This window comes from Giraffa tippelskirchi, chromosome 5, assembly GCF_054371585.1.
Source record: "Giraffa tippelskirchi isolate mGirTip1 chromosome 5, T2T-mGirTip1v1.2.pri, whole genome shotgun sequence".
In the NCBI taxonomy this organism is placed as follows: domain Eukaryota; kingdom Metazoa; phylum Chordata; class Mammalia; order Artiodactyla; family Giraffidae; genus Giraffa; species Giraffa tippelskirchi.
In genome coordinates, this window is record NC_137279.1 from 98,525,741 (window position 1) to 98,546,228 (window position 20,488).

General features: G+C 47.1%; 1 protein-coding gene and 2 long non-coding RNA genes across 5 annotated transcripts; 1 reads left to right on the forward strand and 2 right to left on the reverse strand.

Annotated features, from left to right (window-relative positions):
* Positions 1–6,119: 6,119 nt before the first annotated feature.
* On the reverse strand, positions 6,120–12,657 carry LOC145505498 (uncharacterized). Its single transcript, XR_014053074.1, has 2 exons — positions 7,679–12,657; positions 6,120–6,273 (listed from the first exon to the last, which is right to left on the reverse strand). It is a non-coding gene; the product is annotated as an uncharacterized LOC145505498 (long non-coding RNA).
* A 128-nt stretch (positions 12,658–12,785) lies between these two features.
* LOC145505497 (uncharacterized) lies at positions 12,786–14,222 on the forward strand. Its single transcript, XR_014053073.1, has 3 exons — positions 12,786–13,260; positions 13,774–13,879; positions 14,101–14,222. It is a non-coding gene; the product is annotated as an uncharacterized LOC145505497 (long non-coding RNA).
* Positions 14,223–15,039: 817 nt separating this feature from the next.
* On the reverse strand, positions 15,040–20,312 carry ECM1 (extracellular matrix protein 1). Of its 3 annotated transcripts, none has more exons than XM_081487782.1 (10): positions 20,132–20,312; positions 18,954–19,016; positions 18,772–18,873; positions 18,589–18,666; positions 18,417–18,497; positions 17,382–17,704; positions 16,740–17,114; positions 16,034–16,254; positions 15,778–15,865; positions 15,040–15,364 (listed from the first exon to the last, which is right to left on the reverse strand). In XM_081487782.1, exons 1-10 carry the CDS (start codon positions 20,199–20,201, stop codon positions 15,134–15,136), a joined length of 1,632 nt encoding a protein of 543 aa, XP_081343908.1. In that variant the 5' UTR covers positions 20,202–20,312; the 3' UTR covers positions 15,040–15,133. The 3 variants fall into 3 exon arrangements, with proteins under 3 accessions (XP_081343908.1, XP_081343907.1, XP_081343909.1); XM_081487781.1 differs by having other exon boundaries at positions 18,589–18,716; positions 18,762–18,873; XM_081487783.1 differs by lacking the exon at positions 16,740–17,114.
* Between the last annotated feature and the right edge of the window lie 176 nt (positions 20,313–20,488).

Sequence of the window (20,488 nt, forward strand, 5' to 3'; positions counted from 1 at the left end):
TTTCACAGGTGGGATTGTTGTAGATGGAAACCATGGAGGGAAGGGATGCCATGAGGAAAGGAGCGGGTAGAGAGGCCTTAGGGTTAGTCCTTTCTTTTGGGTCTCAAGTCTTCACCTCGATGAGCCACTGTGAGTCCGACAAGGTAAGTGTGAGGTGCTTTGTGTGTCGTGAAGATTTCAGTGGGAGGGAAGGCTGTGGGAGCCAGTTGCAAAGAGCTTCTCTCAGCAAAATGAGGAACATGAATATACCTTTTTGTTGTAGTTGCTTAGTCACTAAGTTGTGTCTGACTCTTTTATGACCCCATGGACAGTAGCCCTCCAAACTCCTCTGTCCATGGCATTTTCCAGGCAAGAATACGGGAGTGGGTTGCCATTTGCTTCCACAGAATATACTTAGGCAGTAATAATAATAATATCAGCATTTAGTGAGTTGGAATCACGCTTTGAGCTCACAAAGAATGCCTACAACAATCGTATGAGGTAGTTACTATTATTATTACCATACGACAGACAAGACAATTGAGGCACAGAGTGGTTAAGGAACTTGCTCCGGATTACACAGTAAGTATCAGAGAGAAGAGAATGCTTAGGTTAGCACAAGATTGGTAGCAAATATGCTCCCACAAATGATGCCCCTGATTGAACTTCTTCGTCCTGAGTGTGGGTTAGGCTAACCACCGCGCTGCGTTATATGCTGTGCTCAGTCACTCAGTTGTGTCCAATTCTTGGTGACCCCGTGGTCTGTAGCCCACCAGGTTCCTCTGTCCTTGGAATTTTCCAAGCAAGAATACTGGAGTAGGTTGCCATTTTCTACTCCAGGGGATCTTCCCAACCCAGGGATCGAACCCACATCTCTTGTGTCTTCTGCATTGGCAGACAGATTCTTTAACATTGTGCCACCTGGGAAGCCCTTCTAGGTATAATAAAAATGAGCTCTTACTAAGTACCAGGCATGCTCCTAAGCACTTACATATGCTAACTCATTTAATCTTTGCAACAGCCTTCTGAGATAAGGAGCTGTGATCATCATTCCCATTTGATAGAACACTGAGACACTAAGTAACATAGCCCAGGCTTCTGTCCTTCGAGTCTACCATTGTCCCAGGTCACCTCTCATTAATAAGCAGGGGGGAGATTAGCCATCAGTCAAGCCCTGATTGACAGAGTGGATCCACATGGTGGTCCTTGGCTAGGAGCTATAACCCCAAGTCAGTGGTTCTTGCCTTTCTGGATCACAGACACTTTTGAGAATCTGGTGGAAGTGATAGACACTCACTCCAGAAAAGTGCACAACCACCCACACATGCCCACAGCATGCACACACACACCCACACACACATTTTAGGAAATTCACAGATCCCCCTTACAAGCCATCCATGGCAAGTGGGTGATAGGGGCAGACCTCTGTTGTGAGTGCTTCAGTCAAGGGATGTCTCCAAGCCCTGAGTGAAAAGGCAAGCCTTTGCGTTCTACAAGGTTTAACCTATTGAGAGAGTGGAAATAAAAATTCACATCTATTTTTACTTACTTTACCAGAGAACAGAGCAGAAAGCAGCCTGTCCTGAGAGCCCCATCTTTGGATCAGTCCAGTTACCCAACTTCTTTCCCACACCCAGACAGCTGAACACTGCTGCAGAAAATCTCAAAATTCTGCCGACTTATGCCAATGCACATTTACGGTCTCTAATCCCAGCTGGGTCTTTAACACTACTTGGCAACTCTCACTTGTACCGCATAAACACTCACACCCAGTTCTCACAATGATCATCCAACCCTTCTGTAATGATTCTCTGAGCTTTAAGAGTTTTCATCTGTTAGAAGATGCACAAACTTAAGTTCACGTCCTCCAGGGTTTTTATCCAGTTTCTTCTTGCACTTATGCTCTTGATGCCTGTGTTTGTCTATTCGATAGTTGATTATTTATAAGAGGCTACCATGCTTGGCACCGGGCTGGATTCTAGGATACCTATTAAGGTCTCTGTTCTCAGGTGCTTACAGCCCAGAGAGAAACTGTCATTTAACAGAGAATTAGAAATATGATGAGGGGCACTGAAGGAAAAGTAGAGAGTATTATTGAATGTGTTGGAGGTTTCAGAAAGGCTTCCTGAGGAAGTGACATTTAAAGTTGAGGTTTTTTAAAAATATTTATTTATTTGGCTGTGTCAGGTCATAGTTGAGGCACACGAGATCTTTCATCATGGCAAACAGACTCTCTAGTTGTGGGGCGGGCTCAGGAATTAGGGCACTTGTGCTCAGCAGCATATGGGATCTTAGTTCTGTGACCAGGAATCTGTCCCCCGCATCGCAAGGCAGATTCTTAACCACTGGACCACCAGTGTGTGCTCAGTCGCTCAGTCGTGTCCAACTCTTTGTGACCCCATGGACTGTAGCCTGCCAGGCTCTTCTGTTCATGGGATTTTCCAGTCAAAAATACTGCAGTGGGTTGCTATTTCCTCTCTAGGGGATCTTCCCACTGGACCACAAAGGAAGTCCCTAAAGCTGAATCTTAAAGGAATATATGTCAGTTAGGAACACATCGAACTGCACATTACAGAAAATCTGACTAACAGTGAAACCATAGGAATATTTAAGAAGGTTGAAAGCAAAGGGTTCCAGGATTTTTTAAGTGGCTCAACAATACAAAAAAACCATGAGTTGATACTTCTTCAATTTTCTTGGCTTTTCCCTCAGTCATAAGAGGAGTGCCACAGACTCAAGTGTGACTTCCTTCCATGGCATCATCCCAAAGCACCAAGAAGAGAAAGGGCTCTGGTTCCCAATCAGTGCTCTTTCAAAAGGGCACAAAAATTCATCCACAAGTTCTTAGGCGTTTTCCTCTTATGTCTTTATTTTTTCCCTCAAAAATGAGTCATAATGCCACCTCAGGCCTAGAGGAAGGGGGTTACCATAATTGCCCAAGCCCAGTTATGACTCATCCTCTGGCAGTGAGGACCCTACCTTCTCTGAAGATATTGTTACTTATCGGATCCCTCAAATGAGGATCAAAGGGGCCACCAATTCTGGATATAGAAGCCTAGATAATTCAAACAAATCCTCATGCTCAAAACTTTAAAAGTCAACTAGTACAACATTGTTACTCAAATATACTCCAATATAAAATAAAAGGTTTTTAAAAATTCATCTTAAAAGCATCAGAGAAATAACAAGATTTGAAGAATTACTGAATTGAGATGATGAGAGGATGGTAAGTGAAGTGAAACCTTTCCTAAAGGCTGCTTATGCCTTGGGGCTTTCATTTTAGAAAAGGAGGAGCTGCAGTACTGGCAGCCTCAGGGGGCTGGGTGAAGATTTCAGAGTGACTTGGTTCCAAATTGCTAGTGCCCTCAAGAGCCAGCAAAATAAGTTGTCTTTAGTAGAGATAACATTATCTTGAGCCTCAAGAAGTTTCTATAAATAATTTCTCAAAAACAATGTCTAGCACACAGATATAACTCAAGGGTATAAAACAGCATAAATAAGAACAATAGGTACCCTCGGTAATAGAGAGCTGTGTGCTTAGACACTTAGTCGTGTCTAACTCTTTGTGACCTTTGGACTGTAGCCCGCCAGGCTCCTCTGTCCGTGGGATTCTCCAGGCAAGAATACTGGAGTGGGTTGCTGTGCCCTCCTCCAGGGGATCTTCCCGACCCAGAAATCGAACCCAGATCTTCTGTGTCTCCTTCATTGTAGGAGGATTCTTTACCTGCTGAGCCATCAGGAAAGCCCTAAAAGCGACTTCCATGACCAGGAATTGAACTGAGGCTGTGGCAGTGAAAGCGCTGAATCCTAGCCCCACTAGACCACCAGGGAACTGTAATAGAGAGGTAGATGCTACTCTTATCTTTCATGTCCTAGTCCCAGGAGTGACATACCACCACTTAACAATACGAGAAGGCTGACCTGGTGGTCCAGGGCTGGGACTCTGTGCTCCCAATGCCGAGGGCCTGGGTTGGATCCCTGGTCAGGGAACCAGATCCCACATGTCACAACTAGGAGTTTGCATGCTGCAACTAAAGATCTGACATGCCACAATTAAGAGCTGGTGCAGCCAAACTAAAGGAAAAGAAAAGGATACAAAATAAGGCTCCAGTTATAAAATAAGACATGGGGATGTAACTGGAAAAAAATGTAACTATGTATGGTGACAAATGTTAACTAGACACTGTGATCATTAAAAATAATTTTTTTTGAGAGAAGGACTAAACAAAGGTGTGAACACCAGCAGGCAAGGGTAGCTGGGGCCATCTTGGAGGCTATGGCCACAATCAGGAACTACACAAGATTAGGATGCCCCCTGCTTCCACTTACCATCAATGTTCCTTCAATGTCTATTCAGGGGAGTAAAAAAGAAATAAAAGGCAAAAGGATTAGAAGGAAGAAGTAAAACTACTGATACTCATTGTGGATGTGATTGTGTGCATATGCCTGCATGCTAAGTCACTTCAATCTTGTCCGACTCTTTGCAACTCTATGGACTGTAGCCCGCCAGCCTCCTCTGTCCACGGAATTCTCCAGGCAAGAATACTGGAGTACACTGTCATGCCCACCTCCAGGGGATCTTCCCGACCCAGGGATAGAAACTGTGTCTTCTGCGACTCCTGTGTTGCAGGTTGATTCTTTACTGCTGAGCCACCAGGAAGCCCATGTGCATAGAAAATCCCAAAGAATCTATGGCTTAGGGGCACCTTCTTTCCCTCCAGTATCTAAGACCGAATCCTGCAGTTCACAAGCCAGTTCCACTGAAGGGGAGTTAGAATCAACGGCAAATGGGCAAGATTGCCCTAAAAAGGTAGAGACCAATCAAAAGAGATAGGAAAGGATACATCTTTAGAATTTTTTTTTTTGGCCACATCACATAGCATGTGGAATCTTAGTTCCCTGACCAGTTCCCGCCTCCCACCCCCTGCAGTGGAAGCTCGGAGTCTTTACCATTTTACCACTGGTGAAGTCCCTCTGCCTTTTTGATTATACCCATTTTAGTGGCTGTGAAATCATACCTTATTGTGGTTTTGATTTGCACGTCCCTAATCACTAGTGACATTGAGCATCTTCTCATATGCTTATTAACAATTTTTGTATCTTCCTACCTGAAATGTCTGTTCAGATCTCTTGCCCACTTTCGGATTGTTTTCTTACTGCTGAGGTGTAAGAGTTCTAAATATTTTCTTCTGGATATACTGTTCTTCAGTAGAATTGCCTCTTACACATAACTATATACTGGTCTTGGACCTCCCTCTCAGAATGATGTGCTATCCTTGACATCTTTGGTACTATAGTCTGCGTGCATGCTAAGTCCTTTCAGTCTGACTCTGTGATGTTATGGACTGTAGCCTGCCAGGCTCCTCTGTCCATGGGATTCTGCAGGCATGAATACTAGTTTTACCTAATAACTGATGTGCGCTATGAAAACTTGAAAATTTTTATTGAATATATGGTAGGTATAATATTAAAATTAAAAATAATTTTAGAAGCATGCTGTCTGTATTAGTTTCTTATGGCTGCTGTTATAAATTACCACAAATTTAGCAACTTGAAACAACAGAAACTCTATTCTCTTACAGTTCCAGAGGCCAGAAGTCTGGAAGCTAGAGTCCTACAGAGCTAAAGTCAAGGTATGAGCAAGGCTTCTGGAGGGCGCAGGAAAGAATCTTTGCTTCTTCCAATTTCTGGGAGCTGCCCACATGAATAACTCTGATCTCTGTTTCCATAGCTGAATTCCTTCTCTTTTGTTGTCATATCTCACTCTGCCTCCTTTGAGGACTTTTTTTTTTTTTGAGGACTTTTGTAATTACTTATAATCCAAGATAATCTAGATAATCCAAGATAATTGTCCATATCCTTAGTCACATCTGCAAAGTCCCTTTTGCCTGTGAGGTAACAGTCACAGGTTCCAGAGAAGGACCTGGATATCTTTGGGGCTCACTGGTCAGTTCCCCCCATGTTGTCCAATAGAAATACAGTGTGAGCTGCAAAGGAAAGCTATGTATACAATTTCACAGTTTTTAGTAGTCACATTAAGAAAAAGTAAAATGAGATAGGTGAAATTAATTTTGGTATTATATTCATTTAACCAAATATACCTGAAAGATCATGCCAACATGTAATCAAAACAAAAATTGTTAGTGAGAGATCTTGTATTCTTTTTTTCATGCTAAGTCTTTGAGATCTGGTGTTTTTTCACACTTACAGCACAGTGCACTTCCAGCCAGCCACACGCAAGTGCTTGATGCTCATGAGTGACCTGGCAGCTCCTGTCCTGGACAGCAGGGCCAACTACAAAACAGGAAAGTCACTATAATAAGTATTCAGAAAGTGACTGCAACAACATGGCTCTTGTATTTTCAGTGCTTAAAAGAATCTGTACCAACTTGTGTCTGATCATGAAGCAAAGAGTCAAGACACTCTTGAAAAAGAACACAGTGGGAGGGACTTGCCCTACAGATATCAAAGTTTGTTATAAAGCTACAGCCTGCGTAGTATTGCACAAAGATGAACAAATAATAGAACGGAGGACCCAAAAATGAAGCCTGCAAATCCGGACACTTGGTTTATGACAAGGGTGGCTCTGCAGAGCAATGGGGAAACAGCAATCTTTTCACAAATGGTACTGGGATAACTGGATCCCCAAATGGGATAAAATAAGAATCATAATCCCAGTATAAACAAACATCATCTCCTGGTGAATACTAGTCTTAAATGAGATAGACAAAACAATAATACTTTTCAGAAGATAGAATAGGAAAGGATCTTTGTGACCTGAGGGTAGGAGATTTTTAAAAGCAGATGGAAAAAGCACTAAACATAGTAACAGTTGCATTAGATTTAAAAACTTTTCATCAAAGACACTATTTTTTTTAATTTTATATATTCATTTTTGGCTTTTCTCTAGTTGCGTTGACCAGGAGCTACTCTCTGGTTGCTGGGCTCAGGCTTCTCATTGCATAAGGAGAAGAGGGCAACAGAGGATGAGATGGTTGGATGACATCATCTCCTCAATGGACATGAGTCTGAGCAAACTCCGGGAGATAGTGAAGGACAGGGAAACCTGGCTGCAGCGCTGCAGTGTATGGGTTTGCAAAGAGTTGGACACGACTGAGCTACTGAACAACAATCTCATTTTTTTAGATCAACAGCTTTATAGAAAGATGAGAGCAGAGGCTTTCTCCCCCCTACCCACCCTGCCCTTCCCCAAGGTCCTGGCGGTGTCAGCCTCACCCTCTGAGCACCCAGGTGTCCTGTAGCTGGAGAGAGCACGATCTCAATTTTGTATGTAGTTTAAAATATTTTGTTATACTGCACACCCTACTATATACTATACCTTACTATACACATGCTTATATATACATGCTTACACATATTTTGTGTACAGAGTTGTGCACACAAAACCATGGCTGCTGTATTTTTTTTTTAATAAATTTATTTATTTTAGTTGGGGGCTAATTACTTTACAATATTGTAGTAGTTTTTGCCATACATTGACATGAATCAGCCATGGGTTTACATGCATTCCCCTTCTTGGACCCCCTTCCCTCCTCCCTCCCCATCCCATCCCTCTGGGTCATCCCATTGCCCCAGCCCTGAGCATTTGTCTCATGCATCGAACATGGAATGGTGTTCTGTTTCACATATGATAATATACATGTTTCAATGCTATTCTCCCAGAACGTCCCATCCTCACCTTCTCCCTCAGAGTCCATAAGACTGTTCTATGCATTTGTGTCTCTCATTCTGTCTCGCATATAGGGTTATCATTGCCATTTTTCAAATTCCATATATATGCATTAGTATATTGTATTGGTGTTTTTCTTTTTGGCTTACTTCACTCTGTATAATGGGCTCCAGTTTCATCCATCTCAATAGAACCGATTCAAATGTATTTTTTAATGGCTGAGTAATATTCCATTGTGTATATGTACCATAGCTTCCTTATCCATTCGTCTGCTGATGGACATCTAGGTTGCTTCCATGTCCTGGCTATTGTAAACAGTGCTGCGATGAACATTGGGGTACACGCGTCTCTTTCAATTCTGGTTTCCTCAGTGTGTATGCCCAGCAGTGGGATTGCTGGGTCATATGACAGTTCTATTCCCAGTTTTTTAAGGAATCTCCACACTTTTCTCCATAGTGGCTGTACTAGTTTGCATTCCCACCAACAGTGTAAGAGGGTTCCCTTTTCTCCACACCCTCTCCAGCATTTATTGCTTGTAGACTTTTGGATAGCAGCCATTCTGACTGGTGTGAAATGGTGCCTCATTGTGGTTTTGATTTGCATTTCTCTGAAAATGAGTGATGTTGAGCATCTTTTCATGTGTTTGTTAGCCATCTGTATGTCTTCTTTGGAGAAATGTCTGTTTAGTTCTTTGGCCCATTTTTTGATTGGGTCGTTTATTTTTCTGGGATTCAGCTGCAGGAGTTGCTTGTATATTTTTGAGATTAATTGTTTGTCTGTTGCTTCGTTTGCTATTATTTTCTCCCATTCTGAAGGCTGTCTTTTCACCTTGCTTATAGTTTCCTTTGTTGTGCAAAAGCTTTTAACTTTAATTAGGTCCCATTTGTTTATTTTTGCCCTTATTTCTAACATTCTGGGAGGTGGGTTATGGAGGATCCTGCTGTGATTTATGTCGGAGAGTGTTTTGCCTATGTTTTCCTCTAGGAGTTTTATAGTTTCTGGTCTTACGTTTAGATCTTTAATCCATTTTGAGTTTATTTTTGTGTATGGTGTTAGGAAGTGTTCTAGTTTCATTCTTTTACAAGTGGTTGACCAGTTTTCCCAGCACCACTTGTTAAAGAGATTGTCTTTTCTCCATCGTATATTCTTGCATGGCTGCTGTATTTAAAAAATTTTTTTTTAAATTTTTTAAACTTTTGGCTACACTGCGGAATCTTAGTTCCCCGACCAGGGATGGAACCCATGCTTCCTGCAGTGGAAGCTCAGAGTCTTAACCACTGGACCACTGGGCAAGTCCCATGGGTGCTCCATTTAATGAGTCATTTAAGGAATTTCCAAAGGTTATGCTGACTGTGTAACTTTTGCCTTATGTACTGACTTTAGAACCTAACCTTGGTACAAGGTGCAACTCCACTGTTGATGGATTTAAGAGAGATTTAGGAGATTGGTGACTGACTGGAATAGAAGGGAGAAGGAGAGGGACTAATTAAAGAATGACAGTCCCAGGTCTGTTGCCTAAACAACTGAATAGATGGTGGTTCTGTTTACTGAATTGGGGCCCACAGGAGTAGCTAGTTGAAGGGTGGAGATGATGACCTCAGGTGAAAAATGCAGAAAAAGGTTGACAGATTGCATAAGAAAGAAAGTGAAAGTCGCTCAGTCACGTCCGACTCTTTGCGACACCATGGACTATATGGTCCATGGAATTCTCTAGGCCAGAATACTGGAGTGGGTAGCCTTTTCCTTCTCTAGGGGATCTTCCCAACCCAGGGATCCAACCCAGGCCTCCCGCATCGCAGGCGGATTCTTTACCAGCTGAGTCACATGGGTGAACACCCAAATGCCCACCACTCAGATTATCGCTACGTTTTCTTTTTCACATCTCCCATATACCCAAAGGAGTTCACTTATGAACAAGCTGAATTTGTGATAAGGGACTTGCAAGTAGCTAGAAGGACAGTGAAAGAACAAGTTACACATATTGCCTCCTCTTTTCCACCTCCATTCATACTCAATTCCTTAGAATTTGGCTTTGGATATCCTCTTCCTGAAGGTGATTTTCACTAGGGACACTGACTACTGAGGACTTTAAAACTGAACTCATTATCATTCTCCAGTAAAACCTGCTCCTCCTCCTGCAGAAACTACCTTACAGTTACCTAAACCTTAAACTTGGAAGTCATCATAAACAGCTCCTGCAGCAGTTTCTGTCAATCCTATCTCATGAATGTCTTTAAAAGATGTCCCCTTCCTTTTCATCCTCTATACCACTGACAAAATTCTGGATCTCAGAATTTCTCAGTTTTATTGAACCATATTGAAGATGGTTCCAGTCTTTACCCTCTCTCCAGCTCATCTACTCCTAACTACTTGTCTGTCCATCTAATTTATCTTTTTTGAAAATAAATTCATTCCCATCAGTTTTCTTTTCCAGTCCTTTACAAGTGCTTATCCCCAGGTTGGCATAACATTTTTTTTCTTTTTTAAAAAAATGTTTTTATTTATTTACTTATTTGGCTGCATAACTTCTCTTCTTTAACATGCTTTATTTATTTACTTAGTTGACTGCACCAGGCCTTAGTTGCAGCATTTGGGATATTTAGTTGTGGCATGCAGGATCTAGTTCTCTGACCAGGGATGGAACTCGGGCCCCCTCCATTGGGACTGCAGAGTCTTAGCCACTGAACCACTGGGAAGTCCCTGGCGTGACTTCTATAGTGCTTCAAGATCTTCCAGAAAGTGTGACTAAGCCTAAATTTCCAACCTCATGGCTAGCTACTCCCCCACACTATTTTTCACTACCTAATGGCTCTTTAAGTACATCAACCAAACTTCCTGCTTTATTGCTTCCTGCAGAAGACCTACGTCCTGAGAATATCTATCACAGACATTCAAGTTTCCAGAGCTAAAAATCCTTGAGGACAATTTTTAAAATATTCTTTATAGCCAGAATATTTAGCACTCTGTTTAACACAAATACAGTTTGCTTTAGCTGAACTCTGCATACACCCAGTGGTTTGTTCATCCTCCCTTTCTCTTCCAGCAAAATCCTACTCAAGCTTGCATTCCTCCAGGAAACTTTCCCCAGCCCTTCAAGTAGTTAGGGTCTCTGACTCCTTTATCTGAAGTTAAGTTCAGTCGCTCAGTCGTGTCCGACTCTTTGCAACCCCATGAATCGCAGCACGCCAGGCCTCCCTGTCCATCACCAACTCCTGGAGTTTACCCAAACTCATGTCCATAGAGTCGGTGATGCCATCCAACCATCTCATCCTCTGTCGTCCCCTTCTCCTCCTGCCCCCAATCCTACCCAGCATTAGGGTTTTTTCCAATGAGTCAACTCTTTGAATGAGGTGGCCAAAGTATTGGAGTTTCAGCTTCAACATCAGTCCTTTCAATGAACATCCAGGACTGATCTCCTTTAGGATGGACTGGTTGGATCTCCTTGCAGTCCAAGGGATTTTCAAGAGTCTTCTCCAACACCACAGTTCAAAAGCATCAATTCTTCAGCGATCAGCTTTCTTCACCGTCCAACTCTCACATCCATACATGACCACTGGGAAAACCATAGCCTTGACTAGATGGATTTTTGTTGGCAAAGTAATGTCTCTGCTTTTTAATATGCTATCTAGGTTGGTCATAACCTTCCTTCCAAGGAGTAAGTGTCTTTTAATTTCATGGCTGCAATCACCATCAGCAATGATTTTGGAGCCCCCCAAAAATAAAGTCTGACACTGTTTCCACTGTTTCCCCATCTATTTCCCATGAAGTGATGGGACCGGATGCCATGATCTTAGTTTTCTGAACGTTGAGCTTTAAGCCAACTTTTTCACTCTCCTCTTTCACTTTCATCAAGAAGCTCTTTAGTTCTTCTTCAATTTCTGCCATAAGGGTGGTGTCATCTGCATATCTGAGGTTATTGATATTTCTCCCAGCAATCTTGATTCCAGCTTGTGTTTCTTCCAGCCCAGCGTTTCTCATGATGTACTCTGCATAGAAGTTAAATAAGCAGGGTGACAATATACAGCCTTGACGTACTCCTTTTCCTATTTCGAACCAGTCTGTTGTTCCATGTCCAGTTCTAACTGTTGCTTCCTGACCTGCATACAGGTTTCTCAAGAGACAGGTCCGATGGTCTGGTATTCCCATCTCTTTCAGAATTTTCCACAGTTTATTGTGATCCACACAGTCAAAGGCTTTGGCATAGTCAATAAAGCAGAAATAGATGTTTTTCTGGAACTCTCTTGCTTTAGCACATTTAATTTTACTTATTCTTTTCTTCCAGTTTTATTGAGATATAATTGACACACAGCACTGTATTGAAATTAATATATTTTAAGTTTATCCATACAACGAGTTGCCATAAATGTTAACACTTTCACCTTTTGTGAAAAGTTTGCACAAAACCTTTTCATTTTCACCTTTTCACCTAACAGTAATCCTATCCATGCTTGGCGAGGCTCTATCGAAAGTCATCTCCTCCATTTGATAGTGCCCCATTCCTCGAGATAATTACTTCTTTTAACTCTCAGCTCATGATGCTTATATTTATTTAGCACCTGACCTTCTTTCATCATAGCTGCTTACTACTGCTTTCCTGGTTTCCTTCCTCTCCTCCCCGATAGACTGTAAACTCCCGAGGGCTGGGACTGCGGTCCTACTCTTCTCTGACTCTCTCTCCAGACTTGGCGCTGCCCTTTGCAAATGTAGTTCTAAAGCATCTCCAGGAAGCTCCCGAGGGACAGAGCCCGATAGAGGTGCCTCTGCTGGCGCAGCTGCCCGCCCGTCCCTCCACCGGCCGGGGTCCACCCCGCGAGCTGGTCTGGACCGGTACTTCGAGGGCGGAAGAGTGGACGGTGTACGGAAAGAACCCCTGCCTGTCCCTGGCCCCCAGAGGCGATCCGAAAGGTACCAGAGTTCCGCGCAGGGATCACGCCCTCTTAGATCGCCACACGAGCGCCCTGCCGGGGTTGTGCAGGCTTGGGCGGGCCGGGTGCGCAGGGGCGGGTCACAGCGTATTCCTGGTTCGCTCATTGGTCTCCGTGGTGACGGACAGGCCTAAGAGCCGCTAAGAAGCTGATGAGTTAGAAACAACTGTGCCGCGCAAAATGTAAACAATGAATAAAAGGCTGTGGGAGAGCGGAGGAGGGAACGGCTAGTGTCAGTTTTCGAGCGGCGGGGGCTCAGCTAGTCCCCAGCTGGGGAAAGACAGCGGTCTTTGTTCCGCTCTCTTTCTCCGTAACCTGGGCAGAGGAGGTCCTGCTTTTTGGAAAGTTGTCCAGGCAACAGAATCACAGTTGACTCGTTCGCATGGGACCGAGTCTTCATTGTAGTTCTTTTAGCTTCGGTCTAGGGGCTTCGGCAACCTCCCTTCAGGCACTGGCGCGACACTGTCTGAACTGGCCGCCCAGGTTCCTGCCTGCCTGTCTGTAAGAGGCAAATCTGAACGCGTACTCTGCTTGAAGCCGCCAGTATCCTTGTGGGCAGAAGTGCCCAGATCCACTTTAAGGCTTGTGGATGAATCATCCTGAACTCGGGTGGCCTCGGCCTGCAGCAGCTTGAAGCAGGGTTTCGGTTCCGGCTTAGAGATTGAGGTTGGGTCTTGGCTGAGAGAGCGCATAATCCTAGCTGTTAGACGAGTGGTCAGTAACAAGGCTCTGGCCCTTCAGCTTTGTAGAAGAGTTCCCATGGAGACGAAAAATAGTGAAACGTGTTTATTAGGAAGAAAAAGAGTACAGTGCATGCAATAGTCATATGGGTGGACTCAGAAAGTCGCAGTCTTGATAATTTGAATCACTTATATGGGGCATTTCTTCTGGGTTTTCCTTTGGCTAGTCATTTTAATTTGCCTGGTTCTGAGTCCATTTTTGGTATATCTCAGGATCCTCCCGTGTGTGCAGGTCTTTCTCAACCAAGATGGATTTAAGCAAAGAGGTCTGTGGGTAGCTTAGCATCACTTCCCTTTTAACCTACAGAGTTTTCTAGTTGGGATGGTCTCCTTGACTTGGAGAATGAGAAATATGTGGTCTCTAATCTCTTATCTGGGCAGGGCCCAGCCTGCTCTCTTCATTGTCCTGCTATTGATATTTTGGAATTTCTGTCCACAGGGAACGAACTCTGATTGGGATGGGCATCTACCTCCTGCCTTAATTTGTGATGAGCTCCTGCTGATCTTTCCAGTCACATGTGGGAGGAACAACAACCGAGACTCAGGTTGGTTCAGCCTTCTGCATAAGCTACCTCTTCTCCTGGGCTGTACCTGCCCCCTGCACCCTCCAGTCTCCTGGAAAAGCTCTGCCCTCACCACCGCAGAGGCCTTCCCTGGTGCACTGCTACTGCCCCCAGCCCTACTCCCAGCTCTGGCCCGGTTATCAAGTGCTCCAAGTACACTGGACTCTGCAGCCCTGTACCACAACACTAATCACACCTGCTAGGTTCCTTCCCGGAATGTGAGCATCCTGAAGGAAGGGAACTGTGTGTTTTCCAAATGGGTATCCCGCAGCCTAGCACAGTACACATCGGTAAGAATTCAATAAATGTATATTGAAGGAATAAACACATGGAGTCTATGGATTAAAAGTCAAGATTAAAAAATGTCAGGCAGGGCTGTGGCATTCTGGGGGCTCACCAAAGACATGAATCATAACTTTTTCACTTTTGAATCCTTTTTTTGTCCACCATTGTTTAAAGTCTTTATTGAATTTATTAGTGTTGCCTTTGTTTCACATTTTGGTTTCTTGGCTTCCAGGCATATGGGATTTTAACTCCCTGACCAGGGATCGAACCCATACCCTCTGTATTCGAAGGCAGAGTCTTAACCACTGGGCCATCAGGGAAGTCCCTCACTTCTGAATTCTGATAGCCAGCTAACAAGTGACATTCCTTTTAAATGTGTAAATAAATTCAAGATAGTTTCCCTGGTGGCTCAGTGGTGAAGAGTCTGCCTGCCAATGCAGGGGACACAGGTTTGATCTCTGGTCCGGGAAGATCCCATGTGCCTCGGAGCAGCTAAGTGTGTGCGTCACAACTACTGAGCCTGTGCTGGAGTGCCTGGGGACCGCAACTACTGAGCCCACGTGCACACCTTAGAACCGGTGCTCCGCAACAAAAGAAATCACCGCAATGAGAAGCCCACGCACCACAACTAGAGAAAAACTCACACGGCAAAGACCCAGCACAGCCAAAATAAAGAAAAATAATAATAAATTCAAGATGATAAATACTGACGTTAAGCCGTTTAGTTGTGGTCCCAACACAGCCAGTGGAAAGACTTCTGCTGAGCTAGTGGGGGTGGGGCAGTGGGCCTCAGGGGCCAGTCACTGAGGAAAATCTGGGCAGACTTGCAAGGGTGTGAGACAACAGACACAACGAGGCCAAATACAAGAGGTGTTTACTGTAATGCATATTCCAGAAGGGTGGGGTGGGGTGGGGTTCCCCCAATCTGATCCTCCAAGGCTCTGGGGTGACTCACTCTTCCTTGGGCTCCGAGGTGGGGCTGCTATTTGTTCCCTGAGTTGGGCCCTGCTCCCCAGGGCCCTTGGCATCCCTAGCGTCCCCAGTCACTAGAGCCACATTCCTCAGATAATTCGTGTTGAAGCAGTTGATCTGTTCATCCCCAGGACTCAGTTTACAGCAGAGGGCAGAGTCTCGCCAGAAGTTACGTCGGGAACCACACAGGTCATCAATAAAGGCTGATTTCTGGTGACAGAATAAAGGAGAGGTGATAGGGGAAGAGGGTTGTCAGAGTCAGGACTGGTTACTTGGATGTCCAAGTTCCCCTTCCCTCCGCTTCTACTGCTCTCTCCCTGGATACCCCCACTCCTGGGGCCCAGAGGGAGTACAAGGCTGCCTTCCATAGCCAGACAGACTCCTTGTGACAGACAGACGTGACCATCTGGAAATGCCAGAGGCCCAGAGGAGGCATCATAGGTGCTTAGAGGGGGGGAGCAGGTCAGGTCAGGGATGAAGACTTCTGGAACCAAGAAAGAAGACCTCCCCACTGGTCCTCATCGTTTCTGAGGGCTGGTTTGAGGTACTCAGAGAAGCGATGGCCCGCTGTGCCAGGCCTCTCCCTCCTCTGCGTCCTTGGGGACCCCTGCCCTCACACTCACCTCCTCCTCAGCACAGCAGGCCTGCTCTGGGAAAGGCAGGTCACAGCAGCGGGCAGTCACTTTCTGAATCAGCCCAGGAATCTGCTTGCTATGTTGGTGGAAAGGGGCAGGGGTCAGGGTCTCTGAATGACCTCAGGCACCAAAATGGTGTTTGCAGACCATGATTTTGCTCTTCCCAATAGTGTCCCAGCAGGTGCCCCAGAAGGGAGTTTTGGGGGAAGGGAAGAGCATTGGGGAAGAACTAGGTAAGACTCACTGCTTGCTGAGAACTCTTCGGTTTCCACAGAGGTGACTCATGAGGTTGGGGGTGATTCGGCTGAGGTCAAGGGTCAAGATATCCCGGTCATAGTTGGGATAGGGAGCCCGACGGGCGAAGCACTCGTCACGGAGGGGGCTAGGGGGGTAGTGGCAGCACGAGTGGTGGTGGGTCTTTATAGCCTGCTCCCGGTCACAGTACCCATCGAGGGTATCCTCCCACTGTGGACCAGAGAAAGGCAAGTCAGAAGACTGGACACTGGCCCTCCTGTCCCTCTGCTTCCCTCACTGCCTCACATGGTGAGACGTGCACTCCCCGCCCCAGGTGCTGAAAGGGAAGGGCAAAGAGGCAGCCGTGGATGTGTGGGGCTGGGAAGGTGGAAGGGGTAGAAGCACAGCTGAGGTTTGGAGCTGGCCACAGGAGATGTGCTGGAACAGTAGACGGAGAGGATCAGGTGAGGCCAGACGGGTGCACGGCAGACAGGTGCACATGGGGGGTACTGGGTGGACGCGGCCAGCATGGAGGCGCACGATGAAGAGACTTGGACGAGGAACACAGTGGATGGATGGACATTCACAAGCAGGCAGATGGGCAGACGTGCTCACAGCGGGTAGCTAGGTATGTGGATGAACAGGCCGGCGGGATCAGAGGTCTGAGACGGGTGGGCAGGCAGACAGGCTCTTGGGATGCCGAGACGCCCACTTACGGCCTTCCAGGTACAGGTGTGGTTGTTCCCCTGCCGGCAGCAGCGCTGGAACTCCGCCTCCAGCCGGGTCAGGGCCTTCAGCTGCCTTTGGATGGAGTCCGTGGCTGGGAGGTTGCGTGGCACCGAGCGAAAACGTTTTAGGTGGCAGATGTTCTTGATATTGTCCACTGTGGGTAGCCCAGGGGGAAAGGGCAGCTCGGGGCCCAAGGAAATACCAGGCTGGTGGCTGGGGCAGGCCCGGAGCTGGTAGTGTGGCCGGGGAGCTTCCTCCTGGAAGCAGGATAATCGAGCCTCCCCCTGCTTTTTGCAGCACCCATGGGGTTGGGTCTTGACCGAAAACTCGGCCTCACAGAACCGGGCCACTGCGTCTTCCCACTAGAGCAAGAGGAGTGGGTCAGTCCAGCAGCCCACTGTCCACATTCCTGTCTTCCTCCCAGGCTCCAGAAAAGGCCCCTGGGCAGGCAGATAAGAAAGAAGTGGAGGCTGTCCTCCACGCTTCTGCACACGAGGAGGCCCAAGGGAGGGCCATTGAGAGGGACCTGAGGTTCCTGCACACCCAGGCCTAGGCCTCTAGTCCTTGAAACACACACACACTGTCCAGGGGTTAAAGGACACTCCCAGGATCAAGAGCCCAACCCTTACCACAAGTTCTGCACAGTCCAAGCGGTTCATGGGGTTGTGACAGCGGCAACAGCGGGAATATCCGGTCTCCAGCAAATTGAGGGTCTCACCCTGACGGCTGAGGTGGGAAAAGCCAGTCTGTGGTAGGTTCCAAGGGCCGTACACCACATGCTGACGACTAGGAAGGCAGATCTGGTCCAGATTGTCCAGGGAAGGCCGCCCAGGGGGGAAGCCATCCAGCCGGTGGACCCAGCTACCACGGGGTCGGCCCTGTTGGCAGTGCTGGGCTGGATTCCAAGACTCGGGCTCTGGGGGGTTGTGGTTCATGGAAGGAGCTGGCTTTTCTAGAATGGGGAAAACAGAGTGGGAAGGGGGAACATGTGGAGGGACAGTGAAAGGCTGGATTAAGTTGGGAGGACTGAGAGAACTTGCAGTTGAAGAGAAAGGGTTGGGAGGATACAGAAGAAAAAGAAGAAATGAATTGTGGCTCTTACCTTTAGAATGACTGACTAAAAAGAAAAGAGACTTGAGTCATGCAAGGTGTCACCCTTATAGCTCCCAACACCAAATCATGCCTGCCCACTGTGTTGCTTCCCTGGGCTCAGAATCCCTGCTCCTCACCCCACCCCCACCAGGGTCTGAGCCCTAAAGAGGGGGAGGGACAGACAAAAGCTGTCAGTCACTCTCTCTATGCTTAGACTGGAAGGTCAACTCCCCTTGATATTGGAAAGGTGGGTCTACTGGGGTAGAAGGAGACAGGTAATCAGAAATTATGTTGGGATGGGCACCTCTAGAAGACAGGGGCCTGGCCAGTTCTCATTCATAAAAAGGAACTCAGTGGAGAAGCAAGGGAAAATAAATACTACTTTTGTGTCATTTAATCTTATAATTTTATAAAATAGGTAGTATTTCCCCAACTTCACAAATGAAGTAATAACTAAGGCTTGGAGAGGTAACTTACCCAAGGTTATTACAGAGCTAGTAAGTGGCAGAGACCCCAGAGCCCATGCTGTCAGTCACGGGAGGCAGGAGGGCAGAGGGGAGGGACTCGCTTACCTTCCTTCTGTTCAATAGGAACCTGGGGAGGGGGCAGCTCCTCTTGGAGGGGGATGGCTTCTTGAGGGAGAGGGGGACCCCCTGAAAGTCACCGAGGACACAAAGGAGCAAGGATCAAGCTGATGTCAGCAAGATGTGGTGGGTGGGAGGGGGGGAACAGGGAAGCACTCACCATTCTTTTCCACAGGAAGCTGGGGAGGGAGCAGCTCCTCTTGGAGGGGGACAGCCTCCTGTGAGGGAGAGGCCTGCACTACAGAAAGGGGTGTGTGTGAGTAGCCTACCCCTTCTTCCCTTCCCCTTCTGAAGATCAGGGTGTAGGCCAGACTAGGAACCTAGAGGTGCAACTGAGACTTACCTTTCCTCTGTCCCTCAAAGTGAAGGCTATGCTGGAAAGTGTCAGGGTGACCCTGGGGGAGGGCTCTGGCCAGAGGTGGGGAAGGGGGTGCAGCATAGCCCACTAGAGGCAAGAAGACAGATGGTCAGAGCCTGCATTTCCTCCTGGAGCCCCGGTACCATGCCACACCCCCAAACGCTTACTTTCTTGAAGGGGGTAGGTCAGGGGCTCTGGCCCCAGCTCTCTCTGCCCTGAAGCCTTGAAACCTGGAAGAGGAATGGTGAATCAGGGGTGGTTTTGAGGGGCTCTTTCCTGGCCCTGAGTATGGAAAGGGGAGACACTGGAGGTTAGGAACTCAGAAAAGATTACCAAGACACCAGAAATCTATTGCTCCTGCCCCAAACACACCTGGTCAAGACGGATTCAGTGTGATAATCTGACAGCCTCACTTCCACCAGGCTCAAAGCCTTAGGTCTCCCAAGTCCTGGCCTAAAGGAACTGTGACATATGGGGCTGGGGAGGAGGACTTAATCTTGTGTCACTGTCTTGCCCTTAACAGCTTCTGGGCTCTTCCCACAGTTCAGACCTTGAACAGGCCGGAGCCTCACCTGCCTGTCTCCTCCACCCTCCCGCCTACTCCAGGCCCTTGAAACATCTTTGGGGCTCTCGTAAGGAGCCCGCACAGAAGCTGAAGTGCCTCCCCTGCGGCTAGTCTCAGATCCTCATTAGTTTAGGTCTGTTTCAGACCTAGGGAGCTGGATGGTTCAGGACTCTTGAAGCAAATCACCCCCACAGCCACAGCGAAAGGACTTGCTTGTAGCTGATTTGCAGTCACGAAAGGCCAGGACCGGGAAGAACAAGATTGAGCCTCCCAGAGATAGAGTAGATCTATGACTCTCTCTCAACAGTTTCCCCCAGTAATGTTCTGTTGGGCATCCAAGCAGATAATGTGTGTGAGCTAGAGGGGCTGTGCCGGGTCCCCTGTGGACAGGTAACACCCTCTCACCTTCCCTCCTAATCAGGTAAGGAGTCATTCAAGGCTCCCTGGGTCAGTGCACTGGTTTTGAGTAGCCAGGGGCTCTTGGTCTTCTCTTTTGGGTAATAGGTCCCACATACACAGCAGGTTCCTCACTCTGTGAATTTACCCGCCCTCTCAGTTGTCCGTCTGACTCCAGTTGTGTTTCCTGGCAGCAATCTTGACGAACCCCTTCCCTTCTGTACCCCTGCTCCCCCTCCCTGGTTAAAGGCTTCAGCACCCAGGCCCACCACAGGCCTGCTCAGAACAGGCAGCCAAACGGGGTACCTTTCTGCTGGTGATGAGCTGTCCAGGATGGCTGGACCCAGGCCCCCTTTCCAAGTGCTGGCTCCAAGCCCAACTCACCTCCATCAGAGGCCACAGAAGCAACAATTAAACAGGCCAAGACCAAGGCTACTCCGGACATGGTCCCCATCCTGGGGGAGGTACAGGTGGGCGGCCACCCAGTAGGTCCTCTCAGGCAGATCTGATTGACGGGCCGGGCAGATGGGAGCCTGCCTGTCCAGCTGCTGTTACTGCTATTGTGAACTTCAGGGCCGGCTCCTTCTCCTCTTTATAGGCTACGAGAGACAGCTCCCACCCTCCTCAGCTTCCTGCCATGACTCAGTCCCAGCCACTCCTCCTCTGGCAGTCACTCCTCTTGAACTCACCCTGAAGCCTCCTGAGAGGACTGAGAACAGAGGTGCACCCAACTCCAGAGAA